At 43.7% G+C, this 23,027-nt stretch overlaps 1 protein-coding gene across 15 annotated transcripts in view; it reads right to left on the minus strand.

The window, feature by feature from the left end:
• LPP (LIM domain containing preferred translocation partner in lipoma) overlaps nt 1–23,027 on the minus strand; it is a 704,807-nt gene that overhangs the window by 257,953 nt on the left and 423,827 nt on the right. For all 15 annotated transcript variants that reach the window (XM_069083318.1, XM_069083326.1, XM_069083316.1 and 12 more), the window contains one exon: nt 11,907–12,590. In XM_069083318.1, coding sequence (XP_068939419.1) covers nt 11,907–12,590 — 684 coding nt within the window. The remainder of the gene's footprint in view (nt 1–11,906; nt 12,591–23,027) is intronic.

Raw genomic sequence — 23,027 nt, forward strand, 5'->3', positions numbered from 1 at the left:
TCTCTCTCTCTCTCTCTCTCTCTCTCTCTCTCTCTCTCTCTCTTTCTGTCTCTCTCTCTCTCACACACACACACAGTTTAAAAAGCTAGCCTAGGCTTTCCAAATATACTTAGACTGATCAGTCCAAACCCTTGCCTGGGGCCCAAGCACAGTTCTCCTTCCCAGTTCTCAAGGACCAAGGCTTGGGGTGCTTGTGATTGTTCAGTCTGAGCTTTCGTGTGTGTGTGTGTGTCCATGTTTGTGTGTCAGGGGTGGTGGTGAATGAACTAGGACTGTCAGAGGGCTCTTGGTCCCTTCACCTCTCAGATGATCCAATTAAGTGACTGTTTCACATTGCTGTTTTTAAAAATGCTTCCCCATTCCCAGGCACCTCCTCTTCGATGAGGTTATACATTATTCATAACAATGTCTAAAACAATGCGACTTCTGGCATTTGGTGAGCAGGCCACAGGTTTGGGTGAAATTACATCGCTCTTGAACAAACAGGCATTGTTTGTTTTGTTATAATTCTTCACTTTGCATGTGGAGACACTCTTCTGCCACAGGATGTGGGGACTGAGACAGTCCTCAGCTCAACTTCCATGGTTTGTTGACCCAGGGTGACCTTTTAAATGATGGCCAAAGCCTCACGGTGAATTCCAGAATGTACCAACTTGCTTGGCTCTTTCCATGGCTGAATCATAACACTGAGGAGCTGGAAGGAACCTACTTTATTATACAGAATGTACCAGGGTGCTTTCCATCATAGCAATTAAACACCTGGTTCAATGAAGAAATGAATGAATGAATGAATGAATGAATGAATGAATGAATGAATGAATGAAGGTGTATGGCCTAACCCTTCATTTTCCAGACAAGGAATCTGAAGACCAACATTGTCAAATGACGGCCTTACAGAATGAGTGCAGAAGCTATCCAAGCGAACGAAAGATACATCTCTTAGGAATGACACATTTTTGATAATCTACCTCTAGTTCTCCTCTTAAATTCATGTGCCCATAGCTACCCTTCTAAAAGGTCAAGTCTGCCACTCTCACTTCCCTCCAGTGATTCCCTCTTCCCTCTAGGATAAAATGCCAATTCCTCCTGCTGTTCTTCCAAGCCCTTCATAATCTGTAGTCACGAAGCTGCCCCCACCATCTTGTATCCCTATCTCGTCCCCAGCCCAATGAACTATACTCTTCCTCACACAAGACACTTCCATCCACCAAACTTGGAATGAACCTCTCTACATCTTAGAGTGTTAGCAAGTGTAGAAATGGCTTCCTCTGCATGCTCCTCACCTCTGACCCCTTCTCTCTATTCACATGGGCACCACCTTCATTTAGTGGCATCATCCCCTACGTACTTGAAGAGTATCTTAATTTGTCTCCTGGTCTATGTGTTCAGCCCTCGCTATCCCATGTTCCCCAAAGTTGCCATGATCATCTTCCTTAAGTAAAGGATTGAACATGCCATTCCCCTAATCAATAGGTTCCAATGGCTCCCTATTATCTGGGGAACAAATATAAATAAGTCTATGCCAGCCCATCTTTCCAATAATATTATGCATTACATGCTGGTCTACACTACACACTCCATCCAGACTGGCATTCTCACTGCTCCTTATCCACGACACCCTATCTCCTTCCCCATGCCTTTATACTAAGAGTCCCTATGACGTGATCCTTGAGAGGAAGGATTGTTTCATCCTTGTACTTATGTCCCTAGGACCAGCACATGGTATGACACATAGTGGGTGTTTCATATTTTCTTGTAGTTAAGGGCTGATGAGACTCCCTGACTCCCTTCAAACTCCAGAGGGGCATCACATACCACAAGAGGACTTTTGGATGCCCTCAGCTGCTACTGAGATGCTCCCTATGTAGAGACTTTGTGCCTCATTTGGGTAAGACCAAAGTTCTCTTAATATAATGGAAATATAATGGAACTTTCATGAGGGAGAAATTGCTTCACTTTTATCTAACAGCACCTGGCACAGGACCTGGAGTACAACACGCACTTGATTAATGCTGACTGGTCAATTAAGTTTATCACAAAATAAATTCCCCATCTGGAGATTTCATTGTAGGAGGAAGTTGGAGGCAGAGAATCATGGGTAGGTAACCCCCATCTCTTTTCTCAACAACATATCTCAACTAGCCAATGGGGGGAAAGTGGGAAAAGGTCAAAAGGGGTAAGGTAACTTGATCTTCCTCTTTATAAGCAGTAATTGAGTCCTTTTCCACTCTAGTCCATTCAATGGCCAGAAATTCAAGGAGGAAAATAAATGTAGGGGAGCCATCCATTGCATTATTATTTCTAAGGGTCCACTCTTGAGGCCACATTCTGAGCACTCTGATTTGTTGCTGGTTTGTGCTGGACAGGGACTCCCACTCTTTTTACTTGATCTAATTACTTGTTATTTTTTTAATAACAAGAAATTTGCATCGAAATGTCCTTACTTTGTAGACTATGTTGAGGTCCTTTTTTTGAAAGGGGAGGGGGGAGGGAGGGAAGGAACGAAGGAAGGAATGAAAGAAAAAATGGTAGCACCTGGAATGAGAGGAACAATATGAGTCCAGTTCACATTTCTAGAGTCAGGCATATAACTAGCTTTCTCCTCAATAACTTAAAGCTAGAATATAGGAAGAACACAGAACCTGGGGAACTATTACATAAATCAGATGCTTTCAACTTGGGAAGACCTAATGATTTACACCCTTGGCTACTGAGTAATTGACTTGGAACCACTGCTGATCCATCAGGATATGAGGTTTTCTGAGGGACTAGTCTCAAGTCCAGCAGTTGCAAACAACTGGTTGGTGATAGAGTGGAAAACACCCTCATTAAGTCTGCAGATGACATTAACTTGGAAGGCAAGCCCAGCATAGGGAATGGGAATTCCAAATGTCCTTGGCAAGAGGCAGAGATGGCAAGGACAAGGAACATGATCAAGGCAGCCAAGGGCGATAAGTTGACAATAAAGAGTTGGAAGAAGAAAACAAAATATAAGCCTAAGAGGAGGCAGACATGGGCACTGTTGACAAGGAACATCTGCAGTTAAAATGGACCACTGGGTCAAAAAGAACAGTTAGTCCATACAAAGTCTATTTACTGATTGATCAAAGACTGTAGGGTTGGGTGGCCAGGTGGCTCAGTGAGTAAGAGCACCGGCCCCAGTGTCGGGATGACCTGGGATCGAATCTGGGCTCAGAAACTCAGCACCCACCCAGAAATAACTGGCCGTGGAACCTTGAGCAAGTTACTTAACCCTGATTGCTCATAAAAAAAAAAAAAAAGATTGTAGGGTGGTTCGGTGGGCCTGGAGTCAAGAAGACCTGAGTTCAAATTCTGTCTGAGATACTTCCTAACTGTGTGATGCTGGGAAGTCACATAACATCTCTCTGCCTTAGGCTCCTCATCTCCAAAATGGTATAACAACACCTTCCTCGCAGGGTTGCTTGGGTGATTAAATATAATTAGATGGATGGATGGATAGATGATAGATAGATGATAGATAGATAGATAGATAGATAGATAGATAGATAGATAGATAGATAAATAGATAGATAGATAGATTTGCAATCCTTAAAGTGTGATGGAAAAGTTAGCTGTTATCTTTATTTTTGAAATATCAATTCTATAAGTTTTTAAAGATTTTTTTATCAACTGCATTTCTCATTATATCTCATTCCCCTCTCCATCTAATAGAGTTATTGCTTAGTAAAAAAAAGTTTGGAGGAAATAGCTTGGCATGATCCACCAATATCTTCATACTATTAAAAAATGAATGAGAAGACCATGGAAGAGGAAGAAGACATACACAGGAATTGCCACAAAGTGAAGAAAGCACGCTGAAGCCAACAATATGCGCAATGGCCAAGTCCCCTTGAAAAGGGGAGATGCTTATTTTTAGAAGAATCCAAAGAATCCCAATTCTTAGTAAATGTTAACAGAATGCTTGCTCTCTGGCTTACGATTCTGACTATCTCCAGTATCTTCAAATCTTAGAATAGGGCATCCCAAGTCTTTGCTCCATAAACTCTACTATTTAAGATGAAGGTATTTTACTCAAATGTCAAACATATAGAATGAATAAATGAATGAAAAAGCTTCATGGGACTTTCAGAGAAAGAGGACACTCTGAAGAAATTGAACAACGAACTAAAGACTAACAAACTTAGCTTCCCCCTCCAGATCTTTGTCCTAGCTATCTTCGATACCTAGAAGACCCTTCCTGATCATCTTACTCTTTCATAGTCTTTCTCTTTTTTCAAAAAGCTCAGCTAAGGTGTCAATTCCCCCACAGACCTTTCCAATGACCATTCCAAGGGTAAGTGTTCTCTAATTCCTCAGAGACAAAGTCATCATGTTTTAATTGGAAGATTGGCCTCAGAATCTCCATCGATCTTCATTGCTTCTTTCAAGGACATGGCCCATCTTTCCAGCAATGTCTTGAGGTCACAGGCATGGTGGCTTCTTTCTTTAATAGTGAAGGGGGCATTGTTTGGAAGATGATGACCATGATGATGCCAACGATAGTAGGGCTAAGCATGAATGTTGCTCGCTGGATCATCAGAGAGGACATTCCCATTAACATGGGCATGGGTCTCAGTGGATCATCACCAACATATATTTGTGGCATAGATTCCCACATGGAGAGTCCTTCTCAATGCAATAAAGACACTTTAACAAATATCTACTAAATACTTACTAGATGTGAGGCAGAGGGGGCACAAAGGGAAAACATGGCCTCAAGGGTATTTACCAGAGAGGAGGGGGATAAAAAGTAATGAAATGTCAAGTAGTATCAAGATCAAGAGAATACTAACACCTGGGAGGACCTGGGCAAGGCTTCATGTAGAAAGGGGCACCTGGGCTGTTCTCAGTAGGATGCCAGGGATTCCAACAGGACAAGGTGAGGAAGGAGTTCATGCTAAAGATGGGGACCATTTGTTCAAAACCTCAGAGGTGAAAGATGCAATGAACCATACCAACACATGGCCAGACCTCTCAAGGAAAGTTCTTGTCTTTCATTGTAAAGAAATTACATTCAACTTAAGTCTTCTCCTTCCTCTCAATGAATAGGCAGGTACCCATCTTGAGCAATAGTGCTTAGTGACCTAAGATGCCTTCTTGGACATGATCCCAACCTTGGTTCCCAAGGCTCAGGACTCCATTGCTCAGTTTACCTCTGCAGTGAGTGCAGCGGTAGGTCAGTGAGAAGATTCACATGAATCAGACTGAACAGATGGTAGCAAAGACTTTGGGTCATCTGATCTTGTGAATCAGAAGGGTGCAGCGAAAACCACTGAGTGCCATCAATCCAGAGGTGTGACCCTGAACTCTTCCCTTCCCACTTACCTGGCTTCTATCCCCAGCATCCAAAACTGTCTAATTACAACACAATGATCATGAAGCAATGATAATCTCCATAAAGGAAAAGATGATGGCAACAAGAGATATTGTTGTTAATAATTAATATTAATTTGTATGAATATCACTTTGACCATGAAGCAGAACTGCATTTGGTAAATAACAAAATAACAAACACCAATAATGATGACTAATATTATTAACAATTATTATTAACAGTTATTATGAAGAATGAAAGATATAAAAAATAGAAGAAAGAAAATATGTAATATTGTTGATAATAATTGATACCAACTATTATTTATATTATGAGAAGGCAGAGCTATACACATGTTTAAAAATGAATATTAATAATAATTTATTAACGTTATGTTTGTGTCAAGATTACATATGGGGAAACAAGGAAAAAGTGCTGCCATCTTCCCTCAGCATTCCTCCTGAGAAGCCCAGAATCTGTCCTGGGTAAACGTCATTAGAGCTATTTCCCAGGCAGACCACTCTGGGCTATGTTTGGCTCAGTGTTCCTTTCTCACACTTGACATCTCTTTTCTGTTTTTTTTTTCTTTTAGTCCTGTCATAGCTGTTCCTATCTCTTGCCCTTGACCTTCCCTTTCTTTCCCTGTGAACCACCACCATCATGTAGGCATGACTCATTTCTTACCTAAACTGCTTCAAGTTCTTCCTATCCAGGTCAGCGTTTGCTATCAAAACTCCCCTTCCACTTCAACCCCCAGTCTTCCCTAGCAACATTACTTTTCCCGCAGTTATCTCTTGACCTTGGAAGCCATTCCTTTCTCTGTTGGAGCTCAATTTCTTAGGATTCCCAGGATTGTAAGGGGTCACCTAAGCCAACCCACACCTAAACAGGAGCGTCCTGTCCTATGATATATGCCCAAGAAGCAATCAGCCCACCTTTGCCAAAAGACTTGTACTGACATCTAATTCATGACCTCCTGAGAGGCCTGACCTTTGGACTACGCATGCCACAGATCTATTGCCAAATGGAGATTTTCCCATGTCAAGGGAACAATCTTCTAGTAAAATCCTTCAAACATTATCCTGGCAGAAGATTACCAAAGTATAAAGTATCTGATAGATGGGGGGGGGGGAGGGATGGTCTTTAGTCAAAAGCGACATGAAGGGGATAAGGGTGCGTTCAGGCTTGTTCAGGGTTAGAAAGCTCCAAACTGTAAATACTAAAGCAGTCTCATCTGGTGATGAACACACCAGTGCCTGCAATGTAGGAAAGGGACAGTTACTGGACTTCCAATTTAATTGGCATTGGAAATACTGAGAACTCTTTTCTTCACCAAGGCAGGTTGGTGCTTCCTCTGAAACTTCTCTTCATAGTTACCTAGATTAGTGAAAGTTTAAGTGACTTGCCCAAGGTCACACAGTTAGTATGTGTCAGAAATAAGACTTAAACACAAGTCATCCCAGTTTCTAAGCAGCTGTCACCACTATATGCTGTCCCCAAGCTACTTCAGAAGGCACTGAATAAAATGACTGCTTAATCTAATGTGACTCAGTGATATAAATGGAATTACAGTTACTAGAACCCCGATAGACAGAGCTTTTATAGCAAGAATCTCTTCCTGGTCCCATTTTTCCCTTTAGGGCAAATATCCTGTTCTCTGGCCCCAGTTTCCGCAGATCACCGGCCTCCTCAGAGACCTCCCTCTCCTCTCAGGCATCCAGCTCACATTGGAAAGCTCCACAGAAATCCCATGAAGCCTCCGATGACCATCTGATACTAAATACATCTCTCTTTTAAAACCTTTAAGCTCCTATAAAATCTTTCAATATTTCTCATCTGCACAAGTCAGAGAAAGAGAATTTCAGAGCCTGTGGGATGCTAAAACAGACTTTCCAAGCCACTGGCCTGTGGAAATATTTTGTTTGGAATGAAAAGGGAAAAAGTTTGAAGCTAAAGCTCATTGGTCTTTCAACAGTAATTGACAGAATGACTTTTTCTTTCCTTTTGCTGTCCTCATCCTCAACACCCCTGGCTGCCTCCTCTTCCTTTCCAGGCAGTGAATCCTTAGCCTAGCCCAGCTGCTGCGGAAAACCACTGATAGCACTGATAGTCCTCAGCTCCCAATAGTCTGGTGGAAACCTCAGGTGAATTTTACCCGGGCACAGTGCAGTTCATGACATCATGTCCTCAAGCCCTCAAGTGCTCTCCCCTGAGGGAGGTCCACCAATATCCCTTTACTTTCTGACCACTTTGGCTTCTCCACACTGAGTGTCATCTGACACTGATCTTATACTGGTCATTATCTGTTTATGTGGATATATCTTTTCTACCTCATGGGAAATAAGCCCTCTGAGGTCCAAGGCTCCTTTCAAGGTTCTTGGTATCTCTGCATTCTCTGATGCTTGATTATTATTTGTTTGGACATATTTCAGAATTACTACCAATGAGGCAATTGTAAGGATTAATGTTACCATGCTCTGAGTTATTGAGTTAAGGGTTATTTTTCCATCATGTTACTAATTTTAGGTTTCGAAGGAGGAGATGGAAAAAAAAAAAAGTTGCCTGTCTTTAAGACAGGCTATCTAGTATTGCAAAGAAAGGTCTTCACAGGCCAAAGTAAAAAAAAAAAAAGAGGCCATTTGATAGGACTATATGTAAAAAAAAAAAGGAAATAACTCAGTCAGCATCATATCAAGAAGGGAGAGACAACATGCCTAAGACTCTGTTCACAAAAAATCAAACCACACAGGAATTGCATATACCGCATGGTCAATATCAAGGATCCATGGGATGTGCCAGGAAGAGATGTGTCAAAACCACCGGAGTGATTTGCCATTTTCTTCTCCAGTCCTTTTGAGAACTGAGACAACTGAGATTGATAGTGTTAAGTGACATGCCCAGAGTCACACAGCTATTAAGTGCCTGAGGCTGGATTGGAATTCAGGTCTTCCTGATTCTAGGTCTAGTGCACCGCTTAGCTGTCTCTGAATGTGAAAGAAACTAATTCAAATTTAGGCTGCATTAAGAGAGAGAGCTTCCAGGACTAAGAATGTGATGGATCCACGGTGGGACATTGTTGGACCACACATGAATATTAGGTTTCCTTTCAGGTGTTACATTTAAGATGAACATTGAAAAGCTAGAATTCTCTAGAATAAGGTATCCAGAAGAGTAAAGGACCTCGAGGTCATGCCCAATGAGGATTGCTTGAAAAAATAACAGGGACTTTGAGGTCAGAGGAGAGTCAGCTCAGGCAGTGGAGTGGGACACCTGAGCCACCTTCAGTACTTAAAAGGCTGTCATGTGGAAACGGGATTACATTATATTCTGCTTGGCCCTAGAGGGCGAGAAGAGAGCCAAATGGGCAGCAGATACAGAGGAGTGGGTGGCATTCAGACGTTAGGAAATCAAACCAGAATTCTCCCTGAAGTCAAAAGCTGTTCTAAGGTGTCTCATCTGCCACCTCGCAGGTTGGTAGGAGGGGTCTGAATGGCAGCTTCTTGGGTGGAGTGTTGTTGGCCAGGTCTGCGAGGACCCTTCCCATGCCGACATTCTCAGACCAGAACTAGGATCATCATCATCTTTGGGCATCTCTTCTTGAGGTAAACAAACTTTCTGCAGAAGGCACAGGAGTGGTATCATATGCCTTTTCCAAATCCTTCATGCCATGGGATCCCTGTTATTACTGACCAAACTAGCTAATCTCAGGGATATCTGGTTCTCCCTTGCCACTAAGCTTTACAGTTTTAAATTCTTTTTAAATGGTTTGAATCCAATAGGAGTGGTGATTTGGATTGTTTGTGGAATCAGGGGAAAAAACAAAACCAAATACCAAAAAAACTGAACTCGTTTCTCCTCCTAAGTACTTAAAAATTTTTTTTCAATTGGCTCTCCTATGCTAAAGGGTTAAATGCAAAATGACCCCTGCCAGGACTCCTCAAATCAATAGATGAGAATGTTCTCCAACATGGGGTGAGCGAGCAAGTTTTCCATCAGTGACTACAAAATTAAAAATAAGCACAAGCCAGAAGTATAGCTGAATAGTCCTCACTCAGCATTTATACAGTGTTGGGAAATTTCCAAGCACTTTGCAATCATTAATTAATTAGCTGAAATGACATCCCACTTTCTTGAGGTCAAAACTGAGGCACAAAGAGGTTTATAGACTTTCCCAAGCTCGGGAAGCCAAGAATATACAACAGAGGGGAGAAGGCCCTAGAGCCGGGGACTTGCCACCCACCCAACCAGTCATCACTTCACCGGGCCAAACTGAGTCAATATCAGAACAATAATGGACTCTATGTACAATGACAGCTGAATACACCAAGTGTTCAGCTCAGAGCCCTGGTATGAAAGAAAATAACCTCCACACACTGGAGATGTTTGTAGCTCCAGAGACCTCTGCTCCCCTTTCCTAAAATACAGGCAGATGGCTGAATGTCAACCTGGAACCTACCTCAAGAAAAAACAGCACCCGTGCGTGTGTGAGCGCTCACACATACAAACTGTGACATTGGGCTTTAATTATCCTAATACACAGTTGAACTTGATGCTAAGAATGTGCCACATTGTTGAAAAACAAACGTTCTTGATAGATAGCTGACATGAGAAACCAATGGCATCTCTATAATTATATGCTAGAATTGGGGATGACAAACTAATTCAAATGGGAAAGGGGAGAATGCCACATTCTTTCTAGTAACTCGTTAGCTAGGAGATGCCACAAGCTTCCCTGCTCTGAACGGGGGTGGGAGGCAGCTTGTCCCCAGCACAAGCCATGACCCTTTTTCAGGGTCCTTTCATGAGGGCCAATTCACCTCCAGATGCAAATCTCAGTTGGGGGAACTGCTTGTCACAGAAGGATGGGGAATGCTTGGGATGGGACAGGGATTCTGCTTAGAACATTGAGAAACCTGGGAAGGTTCCAAGAGCCTCAGGCCTTGGACCAACCCACCTCTCACCAAACCTTGTCTGCTATGGAAGGACTGCCAGGGGCCAGGAGAATATGGGCTTCTCCTCTGTGACCATCCCATAAATTCACCCTACTCAGCCCAACCACGTTCCATTCCCAGGACCAACTAAGAGGGTCTTTCAACCTGGTAGGGAATGTGTGCATGCCCAACGCCTTTGGGGATTGCCAAGCAGCAGCTTTCACTGTAATGCTATGAGAGAGGGTGCTGTGGCAGCAGCCGAGTGTACGGCCACTGAATTCCATTTCCCTTGAATCGGTAGCTTTGTGTGTCAAAGGGGGCCATTCAAAACTTGATGCCGGATTGAAACAAAGGCCAGGCTGTCCAGCTGGCTAATTGGGCTAATCTTTGTGAAGAGCTAAAATAATCTCTCTCTGGTTTTTCCAAAACAGGTCTTGGGAACTCAGGCCTCTTCCAGGGTCAAGCTATGAAAGCACTTTGATTTATACCACGGGGGTTGGGTTTCTCAAAGTGCCTCACAGGTTGTCAGATACCACCCACCCCCCTGTCTGCGCCCCCAAATCACTGTCAGGGCAGGAGGTGTCAGCCTTCATTCGTTCTCCCACTGCTTTGGGGGAAACAGACCAAGCCAAGGACAGAGCTGACCCCATTTCCCAGGCTGGGGACGCCAGTAGGGTCAAGAGGCTCGTTCACCTCTCCTGACTCTGAAATCCGTATGAACATCCATGGAGGAGAACTGGTCTTCTCCAGGAGATCAATACCTCAGGGCGGGAGCAGAGCTTAGGGACGAGGGCCAGACCCGCAGGGCTCACATCCTCCCTTGTCGTTTACTGTCTAGGTGACTGTGTGCAAAACCCAGCCTTCATGGACTCCGATTTCCTCATCTCTAAAGGGAAGGCAGAAATGAGAACATGGCTATACTGGGTTTGCAGAAAGCCACGTCCATCTTGAAACAATGAAGGAAGGGGAACTCTCACTGACTCTTGGGTGTTCGGTGAAGCAGAGCTCTGATGTTCCCTCATCAAGGAGCCCTTGTCTGATTTTCCCACCCCACACTCACTTCTTGGCAATCTCTCTCTTCTGAAATCACTTTCTATTTCTTTCATGGAGAACTTGTTTCATCACTAAGTAGATTGTACACTCCTCCAGGGCAGGGACTAATTTGGATTTTTGTTGTCGCTGTTGCTGTTTCTTTGTTTTTATTTTGGCCACTGTGATCCCCAGTGCTGAGTTTGATGGCTTGCGTATAGTAGGAGATTAATAAATGTTTGCTGATATAAATTGAGTTCTTCATCCCAGGAGAGGCTAGAACCACAGAATGTCAGAGGACAAAGGAAAAGTGGAAAGTACCAAGATTAAGCCTTTCACTTCACTGATGAGGAAACAGGTCTGGAAATATCGCATGACTGTCCTAAGTCAGTAGATGCTGGATTAAGCCAACACCTCTGGGCCCGAGCTCCAAATTGGAGTTTCTTTGACACATTATAGGAACCACCCTGGAAAAGTCTGTGTGAGTCTTTGTCTCTCCAAAGAGACAGACTTTGTGTCTCCTGCCAAACATCCCCCAAACTTGTCCTTGAATGACCCAGACCCACCATTCCACACATCCCCCCATAGTGTCACATTAATCAGTGTCTTACCTTAGGCTGCTGGGGTGCTGGGATTTGGGGAGCTAAAACAGAATCAGTGATGTAGGTCTTCTTGGTCTCTGGGGGTTGGTACATCCCAGCAGGATTCTGGGGCCCAGCAGGAGAAGGAGCGTAACTTGGCTCGGGTTTCCAGGTATTCTGCTGGCCATAAGCTGGTTCGGAACCATTTCGTCCCCCATAGCCTGGATAATAAGGATCCTGGTACCGGCCTTGATTGGGGGCGTAGCCATAGGCAGGCTCTGGCTGACGGCCAGGTGGTGGAGCATAGCCATATTCAGGGCCCCCCCGGGCTGGTGGTGGGGCATAATGAGCAGGCCCGGGAGCTGGAGGTGCCTGAGGAGCGTATGCATGACTTGGTCCTGAGCTGTAGTACTGTCCAGGTGAAACAGCAGGCATGTAGTGAGAGCTAGGCTGGGCTGATTTTACATGGACATTGAACGTGGGCCTGGAGGGTGTGGAGGCAGTGGTATAGGAGGCCGGAACCGGCTGAGGCTGAGGCTGGGGCTTCAGCATTCCTATGGGAGCCACAGGGATGGGCGAGGGCTGGCTTGTTGGCTGGGGCTTCAAGGTTGACTTCTTTGTAGCTGTTAGAGGTGGCTGGTTGGGGATGACCATTCGTTTGTGCCCTGTGACCGGTGTGGAGACTGGAGGTGAGGCAGTGGGAACAGCAGCTCCCTGAGGGGAAAAAACAAGAAAGAAAGAAGAATGGGAGATGAGAGAAACCAAAAAAATGGGAATCAAAATCATTCCACCTATGTGATTAAATAAGCAGCAACACAAGAGAGATAGAACTTCCATCTTGCCCTCAGCCTCTACTCAGAAATAAGATGCCTTGGCTGGTCATAAATGCAGCCCAAAGTATTTTCCTGGGCCAGCAGCATGGACTGGAAAATCGAATCCACTCTGTAGTCTAATTCCATAATTGTTACTGACCTGCATGCCCTTTGGCAAGCAAAAAGAAATGGTGACTCAGTTTCTCTTATGGTAAAAAGAGAAATCCTACATTTGAGGCCTATAGAGAGTAGTGTTGGTGGACCAATTAAAAAAAAAAAAAACATCTTTGACAACCAGAAGGGTGCAAATAAGTAGACTGAACCTATCGGTCATATGTGCACAGAGTAGGACTTCTCTTCAGGCCATTGCTGCCTTCAAAGCCATAGAGGACTACTGTTCAAAGAGACAAGGAAGATGTATTTTCAAAGTAAGGTTAACAAGGAGGCGGAAGAAAAAACCTGGAACCATGCTGAGTAACTCCCATCATCCCTGTAAGAACACCATGATTGAAAACAAATAAACAAAAACCAACCAAACAAAAAGGCACCAATGAAGCCACAATAAAGATCCGAAAGTGGATTCCTTTAGAAAGGAATGATATTTACTTACTGGAACATGTAAGAAAGAACAGAAAGCTTTTTTTTTAATGTTATTACTCCCTACCATGACCTAGTTTGGGGATCTCAGGCACAGTTTGCCTTCTCAGTCTATCTTGGATCTGTGACCCCAGACTGGGCCATAAGTGACAGAACTGTCATGTTCCTAAACTATCCAAGTTTAGGTCCCTCTGTGATGAATTTGGGACTGCTTCTGGCCCTAGTGCTCAATCTCATCCTGCAACGGAGGCTTCCTGACATGATGATGGCCAAACTCCATAGTCCTCAGCCCTCTCTGTCTGTCTCTCTGTTCTGGAAAAATGACTCACTGTGATGGCTGTCTTCAATGTCTTGATCACAAATGCATATAGTGCATTTTCCAGATCTGTTTGGAACAATGGTGGGGAAAGGAGCTCGCTGAACTGCTTCCTACTACTCCTGGCATCTGGGCTCCAACCCCATAGGAGGTTTTTAATACACACTTCACTGGCTGATCACCTGATCTGCAGACTCCTGCCTATAACCTGCTAGAAGGCAGGTGTCTTTGTATCCTTAACTCATAGTAAGCTCAGAGTGTCTACTGAACTGAAGGACATTGAATTGCCCTCCTTTCCCTGTATGTCTAACAAGTCTATCTTCTCCAAGGGCCCCAGGTGCTCTGTACCCTTAAGTCACACTCTCAACACAGATTCTGAAAGGAGTAAGTGAGCAGACAGATGGAAGAAAGGCAGGCAAATAGAGACAACTAGATATGTTTGATACTTTGTTCTTCTGGTACCTACATTTTCTAATATAGGAGATCGATCCTTTAGAATGAAGACGTTTTAAGGAAAATTCATGACACTCAAATATTTATGGAAGGCAATACATGCACACAAATATGGAGGTGAGAGAATATATATACATATATGTTCTCAAATAGATCAGAAAAATGAACATATCTCATAAAGACATTTATCCAATGTTGGTAGAAAACCAACATCTTGGGGCAGCCAGGTGGCTCAGCGAGTAAGAGCACCGGCTCCAGCCTCAGGATGAACTGGATCAAATCCGGGCTCAGACACTCAGCACCACACCCAGAAATAACTGGCCATGTAACCTTGAGCAAGTTACTTAACCCTGATTGCTTTAAAAAAAAAATCTCAAAGTTATTTTTTTTTAATTTTTAATGCATTATAAGTAATAGATTTGTGGATGTGTGTCTTATTCTTTTTCTGTTCTTTGCATATGGATATACTCATCTTTAATGCTATTGGTCAAATGCAGAAAGACGAACTTAAACAAAAGCTACACCACACAAGATCATGATCGCCAATCCCTGGCCAAAGAAGAGATGTGAGAAGGCGCCTGCCCCGCATATTTGAAAGGCAGAGCCCTCTGGGCATGAGGCGCCACATGTCCCTTCAGACATCTTCATATGGTGTTTTCTGAATTCGTTCATTTATGTTTGTTTTGCTGTATTCTTTGTTATAAGGGACTGGTCTCGATGAGGAAGAGTTATAAAGGAAAATCTAGGAGATGCCCCCCCCCCAAAAAAACAATAAAATTTGCATATTGCCATTTTTATTTCTCAATTGATAAAAGCTATTTCTTACTTTTTTTTTTAAAATGAGGGAGGAAGGATCCAAGAGAAAAACAAATGCCATCCAGACAATGCGTGACCCAAGTCCGACCCCGCTTTTAGTCTTCATGTCTACAGTCCTAATCCTTTTAAGGGGAAAAAAGTGGGGTCCCTTCCTTATTTCCCACTCTTTGGGGCGATATTTGACAGATTTTGGATAAGCTGTGATGGGAGGCTTCTAATATACTCCTGAGTAAAACCTGCTTATGATCTCTTAACATAAACAGGAGGATAATATAATATAAACAGCCTTCACCTCAGGGTCTCGGTCTGTGTTTCTAAGCTGCGCTGGTCTGGAAAAATGACTCAGTGTGATTTTCTTTTTAACCTTCTCCCTCAGAATTTGGTTTGATGTTTTCTTTGTTCCTTGTAGAAGAGATTTCCGGGGAGTTTTAGCAGTTGAATCTCTTACTCCACCCACTTGGTTCATCTACCCTTGACAATAATTTATCCACAAACATGGGAGTGATTGCAATGGAAATTCATCATCTCAGTATCCCTGAAAGACTGTGATGCACTCCCAAAATACAGCCAACGGCTACTTCTTGGCATTGGCTGTACCAGTTCGTATCACGATAGATGGATGCTGTGATACAGTCTTTGAATCCTGGAGGACAGACTATTCCTGTTCCTTCATTACCCAGGTTACAATCTGTGTTTTGCCTAAAGTGTATCTGAGCATCCAGATCACCTTTGGTTGGATGGAGCATTGCTAGACCATTGAGTCCAATCTGTCATTTTTCAAGTGGGGAGAATGAGGGCAAGAGAACAAATGAATGTGCTGGAGGTGACCCAAGCAGCGACCGACAAGAGTGGATGGGAATTCCAGCCCTCTGAAAAAAGTCAGGATTCTTGACCTGGGCTCCATGAGCTGCTTTTGTTTTAATATTGAAAACTGTGGTTTTGTTATTGTTGTTCAGTCATCTTCAGTTGTGTCTCACTGTTTGTGACATCATTTGAGTTTTGACTGGCAGAAGTGATTTGTCATTTCTTTCTCTAGGTCATTTTAAAAATGAAGAAACCAAGATAAACAGAGTGAAGTGATTTGCCCAGGGTCACACAGCTAGGGTCTGAAGCTAAATTTGAACCCAGGAAGATGAGTCTTCCTGACTCCAGGCCCAGGACTCTGTCCATTGACTTTTGAATTTGCCTCTAGCTCCATTTTCCTTTTCCTCCTATGCACTATTTCTAATTCTATCCTCTGGGGCCAGGCAGAGCAAGACTGATCCCTTGTCTATGAGAGCAAGCTCAATTTCAGTTAAGAAAAATAAAGCCCTGTCTGTCACCCTGCAAATAAGATCAGAAGGCGAAATGGTAATGTAATTTTGAATTTGAAGATCCCTTTGTGTTGGCAAAAGTAGAAGGTACAAGGGGCGACCAGGTAGCACAGCGAGTAAGAGCACCATCTCCAGTGTTGAGAAGACCTGGAGATCGAATCCAGGGCTCAGATACTCAGCACCACACCCAGAAACACCTGGCCTTGTAACCTTGAGCAAGTTACTTAACCCTGATTGCTTAAAAAAAAAAAAAAGTAGAAGGTACTTAACACTTAGTAACTGATTGAGCTTCTGATTGGGGGAACAGAAGGTATGAACTCCTGTCTCCTTGTTACCAACATAACAGGAAATTGGCTGAAGGAAGTAGTAATATTGTGTGCATAAGAAAAGCTCCAGAGAGACACAGTTAGAATTTCCTTGAGACCAAGATCTGGTGACAGAACAGCTACAGCGGAATAAAGAACTGAGTCCTGAGAACTTGTGATGGTGGAGCTTCTTCTGAACAGGATCCCAGGAGCCCAGGAGGCCAGGAGCACAGAATCCAGAGACAGGAGCCCAGGAGCCAGCAGCCCAGGAGCCCATGTGATTGAAGAATGAGCAGGATGCTGAGACTTTGTTTGTTTGTGGCTTGGTTGAGCCTTGAATTCCTTGGAGCAGAAATGGTGAAGGACATGGACCAGACCCTGTGAACGCCGGTGTGGGGCAGGACCTCCCCAGAGAGCTGGTCAAGGAACTGGGAGCTGTCTGCCATTAAACCCAGGTGACAGTCTGGTGAATCCAGATAGAATTTGGGACCATGGAAGGGGATCCGGGGAATCTGAGTACAGGCCACAAGTCAAGATGAAAAGACCTTTCCTTGGGTACTGAGTAATTATGGAATTATAGTTTACTAGTGACCTAAGGGGTGTAATTTTTTGTGTATGATACTTAGTAAGACTTTGCTGAATAAGTGACTGATTTGTACTTTAAGTACTTTTACTATTGTTACTGATTAGTGATTGATTGAGTTAATCAAGACTTTGCCCCAAGAGTGGAAGACTTTGAGACTACTGATAAGTGACTGATTGAATTAACTTAAGAGTAACTATTTTACTTTGAGACTTTTGTGAATATTGTGATTTTCTGTGATAAGTTGAAAAATGGTGAATGCTATATTTTGAATTATGCTGTACCTTGATTTTCCATGGATGTTTTGCTTTTGTTATGGAATAAATAGAGTGATCACTATACTGAGTAATCAAAACCTTTAAAAAGCTGTTCACAGTAGCAGTTCTTCTGGAAAGCTTCTGTGCACGGCATTATAGAAGGTCAAAGATTTTGACCTGGGAGGGACATTTGACCTCATTTGGACCAAGTGACTCACTCTACAGACAAGGATGTAGAAACCTAGAGAGGGAAGGGACTTTCCTAAATGTTGTGTAGGGGTGTGTGGGTGTGGGTGTGTGGGAGGGAGGGGGAGAGAGAACCTAAACAATATTTTATTTGATCTTAAACTAGGCACTGGACCCAAAACCTATCTCATTAAAAACTATAGCCCTGGACTGAAAAGGACAGGGGTTCACAGTCTAGCTCTGCAGCTTGTGGACTCAGTTTCCTCACCTGTAAAATGGTGAGGTTAGACAAGATAAATCTCTGAATTTCCTTCCTCCTTAAGTTCTATGGTCCTAGGATCCTATACAGTCAAAAATCACAGAATGCCACGAATTCAGAAGAAACAGAGATAACTCACTGGACAGCCAAAGATGGACATTGAGACTGTGTAGGCTATAGAGGATTCCCAACCATGACTTGAACAGTGGCCCAGATGACCCCAAAGACCAAGAAAGGTGAACTGGTCATGCAGTGAACAGGTGAGATGACAGATGGACAGTCCCATTGGCTCAGTGGCACATCTCAGGTATGTAAAGCACCAAGGACAGGCACTCCTAAGCATGAAGTGTACCTTCCTAAATCCAGAGGATTTGTGGAAAAGCACTGAACTCTCTAAATCTCAGGAGGGGAAGGTCTGGATGGGGCTGTGACTCACTTCGCAAGGTCAGTGTGGACAAGCATGAAGTCATAGCCCCAAGCAGGTCCCAAAGCTGGTTGATATATGTCCTGCCCATGATGACACCATGCTGGGTTCAATACTTATGTACAATGAGCCTTCATGGAGTATTATAGACTCTGTAAGAGCCAGAAATAGCCAAGCATAGCAGGCTGTGGTCTGGGGCTCCATAAATGACTTGCCTATGTAGAGCCTATGCAGAAGTCTTACAACATGGGGCCTCTGCTGCTTTGCCCACTGGGAGACTAGATGCCCTGGCAATTGGTACAGTGAGTCCACTTCCTCAGGCCTGAGATTAAGTCAGGGAAAACAGCACAGGAGGGAAATCAAGGAGGTTAAGCCATCTATCCTCACCAATGATTGTCAGAAAATAACTTAGCATGAGGGAAGAAAACCTGTGAATACACAAGCATACACCCCCCACACAGACATGTATATGTCCAAACACACACAAACTCCAGATCTCCACATCTGCCCCCCAAAAGCCACCATTTCCAGGTACGACTTCCCAGACCTGCCTTCAATGAGATTTGTATGCAATCAGCTTCAAGTGTGAGAGGCCCCACATGCCTTCTGCTATAAATAAACCTGCAGCAGAGTACATGTTGTTCAAGCACCAACTTGGCTGACCCCCTTTGAAATGCCATTGGGCTGAGGGTGAATTTAATCTGGGAGAGCTCTCTGATCTCGGAATGCAACAAGGGAGAAGCACTGATCTCCACAGCAAGAAACTTCTCCCACAGCCTCTGTTGCACCCATCACCAAGTGAGCCAAGGATGGAATGCAAAGGGATGGGGGAGTTTATAAATAATTACCAAGACAGGAAACTAAGGACCACACTTTGTAGGGAGGAGAAGGGAAATCCCAACCCAACACAAACTCAGAAACAGTTAATGGAATGCCAAAAAAGCAATGATTACTATACATCGTGAACATGGGCATGGGCATGGACATGTGCATGCACAGAGAAAGAGAGAGAGGAGAAAGGGGAGAGAGAGAGAGAGAGAGAGAGAGAAGTGGTAAAGCCTTCATCCAGAGGCATCCTCCTTTGAATCAAATGCATCTTAGGCCCTTGCTAGAGAGAGATGAACATATGCAGAACAGAGAAGTGAGCATAATGGATGGAAACCAGACCTGGAGTTAGGAAGACCAGGCTTCGGAATGTGCTCCTGAGATTGAATACCTTTGTGACCATGTGCCAGCAAACAAGTTTCTTAACTTGAGTTTCCATTTTCTAACTTGAGGAATAGTCATCATGAGGATGAGAGTAGTTATATCCAAAGACTCCACCCACTTGTGAGAACTACAATTCTTAAGAAGGCTACAGGATTAAAGTAAACAATAGAAGCAGTCAGCATTAAGAAAGCCCCCTCTTTGGCAAAGTTTACAGATGTTACCTCATCTGATCCCTAAAGCACCAAGGACAGGCACTCCCAAGCATGAAGTGTGCCCTCCTAAATCCAGAGGATTTGTGGAAAGGCATCGAACATCCCCCCACTGAAGGGGGATGTTGCTATTTTCACCATTTTATCAAGGAAGAAACAGAGGAAGGTAAGTGACTTGAGGCAGCAAGTGCCTGAGGCAAGAACTGAATTCAGGTCTCCTTGACTATGACACCAGTGTCCCATGTGCCACCTGACTGCCTTGCATTCTAGCTCTCCTAGGAATCTGCACACCAGCCCTGTGGCTGAAGGACTTTGTGGCTAAAGAAGCTGAGGCAGGATCAGAAAGCTCCTAGATGGAAGGGGCTTGATTCAAACCCAGGCCGGCCTGGCTCCAAGGCCGCTGAGTTATCAGGGATGCCAAACGTCCTTCCTATGATCTCAGTCCTATTTACTTGCTTGTTGATCAACAATGATGATGTTATGAAATCAGGCCAGACTTTGTGAGCCCATTTCCTAATCCGTAACTCAGGAATAAAAGCGCTCACTTTGCGCCTCCCCCCAGGATGGGAATGAACAGAAAGCTGTGGAGCAAAATATGCCCTTTGACATAAATAAGGACTAGAAGAACCATGACTGGAGGAAGCCCTGGGGTCTTGGTGCTAGGGGACAGATGAGATTGGTAAAGAGCAGACCCAAAGAAAGGAGCTCCCCCCATTTGCCCGCTACTGGTCCGGGCATTTCAGCCTGGTGGACACTTGGAGGGATGACCAGCCACTGCTCAAGCCCCAGATTTGTTTCACAAAATACCAGATTCCCAAGAGTCAGAAATGAAGGGAAGTCAGCTCCCCATACGAGTGTAGGAATTGCCCACCATAACTGCAGAGTTCAACGAGAGAACCAGAGAGGAGCAAGGGGTTGTATTGGCACCAGCGGGCCGGGCACATCCATGTTTGATTTCCTAAGAGTCCAGGGCCTCTCACAGGCAGAAAGAACTGTGGGCAGCATTTTCCAAGAATAGAGAATTCCACATACACAGGCGCTGTTGAACAACTATTACAAAGAAAACTTGCAATACCCCAAAGGCCATGTAAGCTCATATGCAAACAGGCTGGCTGTTTTTCCCTCCCTCCTTTGGGGGAAATGCTCCTTCTCGAGTGATTACTGTATTATTACAACTTTGAATGCATGTCAACTGCATTATGTGTTACGTGGCAAAGAAGTTTCTCTTTTCATAACATATTTTGTTCTCCTAAATGGAGGCTGTTGGTCCACTTATTGTCAAAAGGATAAAGGGACTGAAGAACAGAAGGGCATAATTTCTAAGGCAAAAACACTTTTGCCACAGAGTAGGAGGGAGAGGAGGAAATGTTTTCATGAAGAGGCACTATTAGATTCCAATAAGGACCCTATTCAGCAAACCTGCACGCATCCTTTTATTCTTGGAAAACAAGCTCTGAATGCAGATAACGACTGACTGAAGTCAAATGAGTCAAATTCCGACTTTGCACAATCACAGAAATCCGGCGGGTTTTTTAACGCTCCCCCTTCAAGAACCTTTTCGGTTGGGGGAAAGAAAAAGAACATATGCATTTGTGTTTATATATGTGAGTGTGTATATAAAATACACACACACACAAAGATAATATGATATGCACACATATTCCTCTTAAAATGTGTGTCTGTATGTGTGACTACATACATACACATAAAAACATAATTTTTGTTGCAAAAAGAATGTGTATATGTATATATATTCATACATACATATATTTATGTTGCAAGAGGAATGTGTGTATGTATCTCTAATCTATATGTGTATCTCTATATATGTATGCGTGTGCAAGTCTCGTTGTGTACATACATGCACACACTGTGTATGTGTGTAATGTAAAAATACAACCTACCCCCCCCCTCCCCTGCAACATAAACTGCTGTGACAAATGGAACTAGGGCATCTGCTGCCCCCAAAAGAATTCATTTCATTGTGCCAAGTCTGTGTCAGTCTAAAGGAATGAAAATAAATCTGAAACAGGTTCAGTAAAGCCCCACACATGGGCTGCAGTGGCCACATGGGGTTAATGTATTTCTAGTAGATGGTCAGTGCCCCATGGAGGAGAAAGAAGGTAGAGTGAGAAGACTGAAGGATCCAGGGCCAGCCTTGCTTCTTTCTCTCATACAGGAGGCAACGAAATGAATAGAATGGGAGATTTGGAGGCAGAAAGAACAGAAAACTTGGGCAAGTCCTTAAAAGCTTCAGAGACTTGGTTCTCCCATCTGCAAAATGGGGATGATAATTCTTGTAAATACTTAGAGCTTCACAGGGTTGGGGGCTGCCCTTGGAATTAGGAAGACAAGGTTTGACTCAAACTTTTACCTGTCATGTGACATGGGCAGAAGCCCTTAAGCTTTCTGAGTCTCACTTTCCCCAGAGGTGAGAAGAGGATAATATTGCCTCCAGCATTACTTCACAGGATTATTTTAAGGAAGAAATAAGATGATGTATACAAAACCCTCTGCAAAACCTTGGAGCTCCACCCAAACACCCATTCTTATTATCATTGTCAAAGTCATATGCTTGGGGTGGGATACGGAAGAGAGTGCACAGATAGATCAGCATGGTCTTGTCTTTCCTGTAACTTGGGGAGATGTGGAGACATTGTCTAATTTCTCAATGCCTTAGTGTAACAAGTTAGGAATTGGAAATAAGGGTACAGACAGCAGAATAGGCCTGGAAGTATTTTATATTCTCCAAAGTATAATTAAAATTACCCTGTGATGCTTGATCATTTTCATCAACTTAGATCCTTCTTATTTAGTATCTTTGGGTGTGTTTGTGCTTTAATTCATTCATTCTTGTGGTCATTCATTGTTTCATTTATTTTTAATTGAGGGTCACTAAAGGCTGCTTTCCATACATAAGATGTTCTGCAGGTGTAGAAGGCTTTGCCAGTTGAGGCATCTTCCCTTAGGACTGGAAAGCCTTCAAATCCAGGCCAGAAGGACTTCTTTATAAACTGCATCTGGCTCAGAAAGAGGGGGAAAGGGAAGGAGCTGGCTGGCACGATGCGACTCAGAGGTTTTCCTAACATCTTACCCATCTGCACACAGTGAAGGAGATCTCCCGGGTAATCGGTAACACTAATATACACACTTCACGGTTTGCAGAGATCCCTGTCCACATCATCTCCTTTGATCTTGAAGACAAAGCAGGCAAAGTAGGAGTTCAGAGAGGACAAGTGACTTCCCCAGGGTCACACAGCTAAGTGTCTGAGGTAGACTTTGACTGCAGTTCTCCCGAATCCAAGTTCATCACTCTATTGCAGTGAATCCAGTACTAGATTTGGAGCCGACAACATTGTGACAATCAAAGGAGGAAGTGAGACAAGAGACACCCCCCCCCAGCAAAATTTGG

Source organism: Petaurus breviceps, unplaced genomic scaffold (assembly GCF_028583685.1).
Source record: "Petaurus breviceps papuanus isolate PSGF00001 unplaced genomic scaffold, PetGlider_PUasm1.0 173, whole genome shotgun sequence".
NCBI lineage: Eukaryota > Metazoa > Chordata > Mammalia > Diprotodontia > Petauridae > Petaurus > Petaurus breviceps.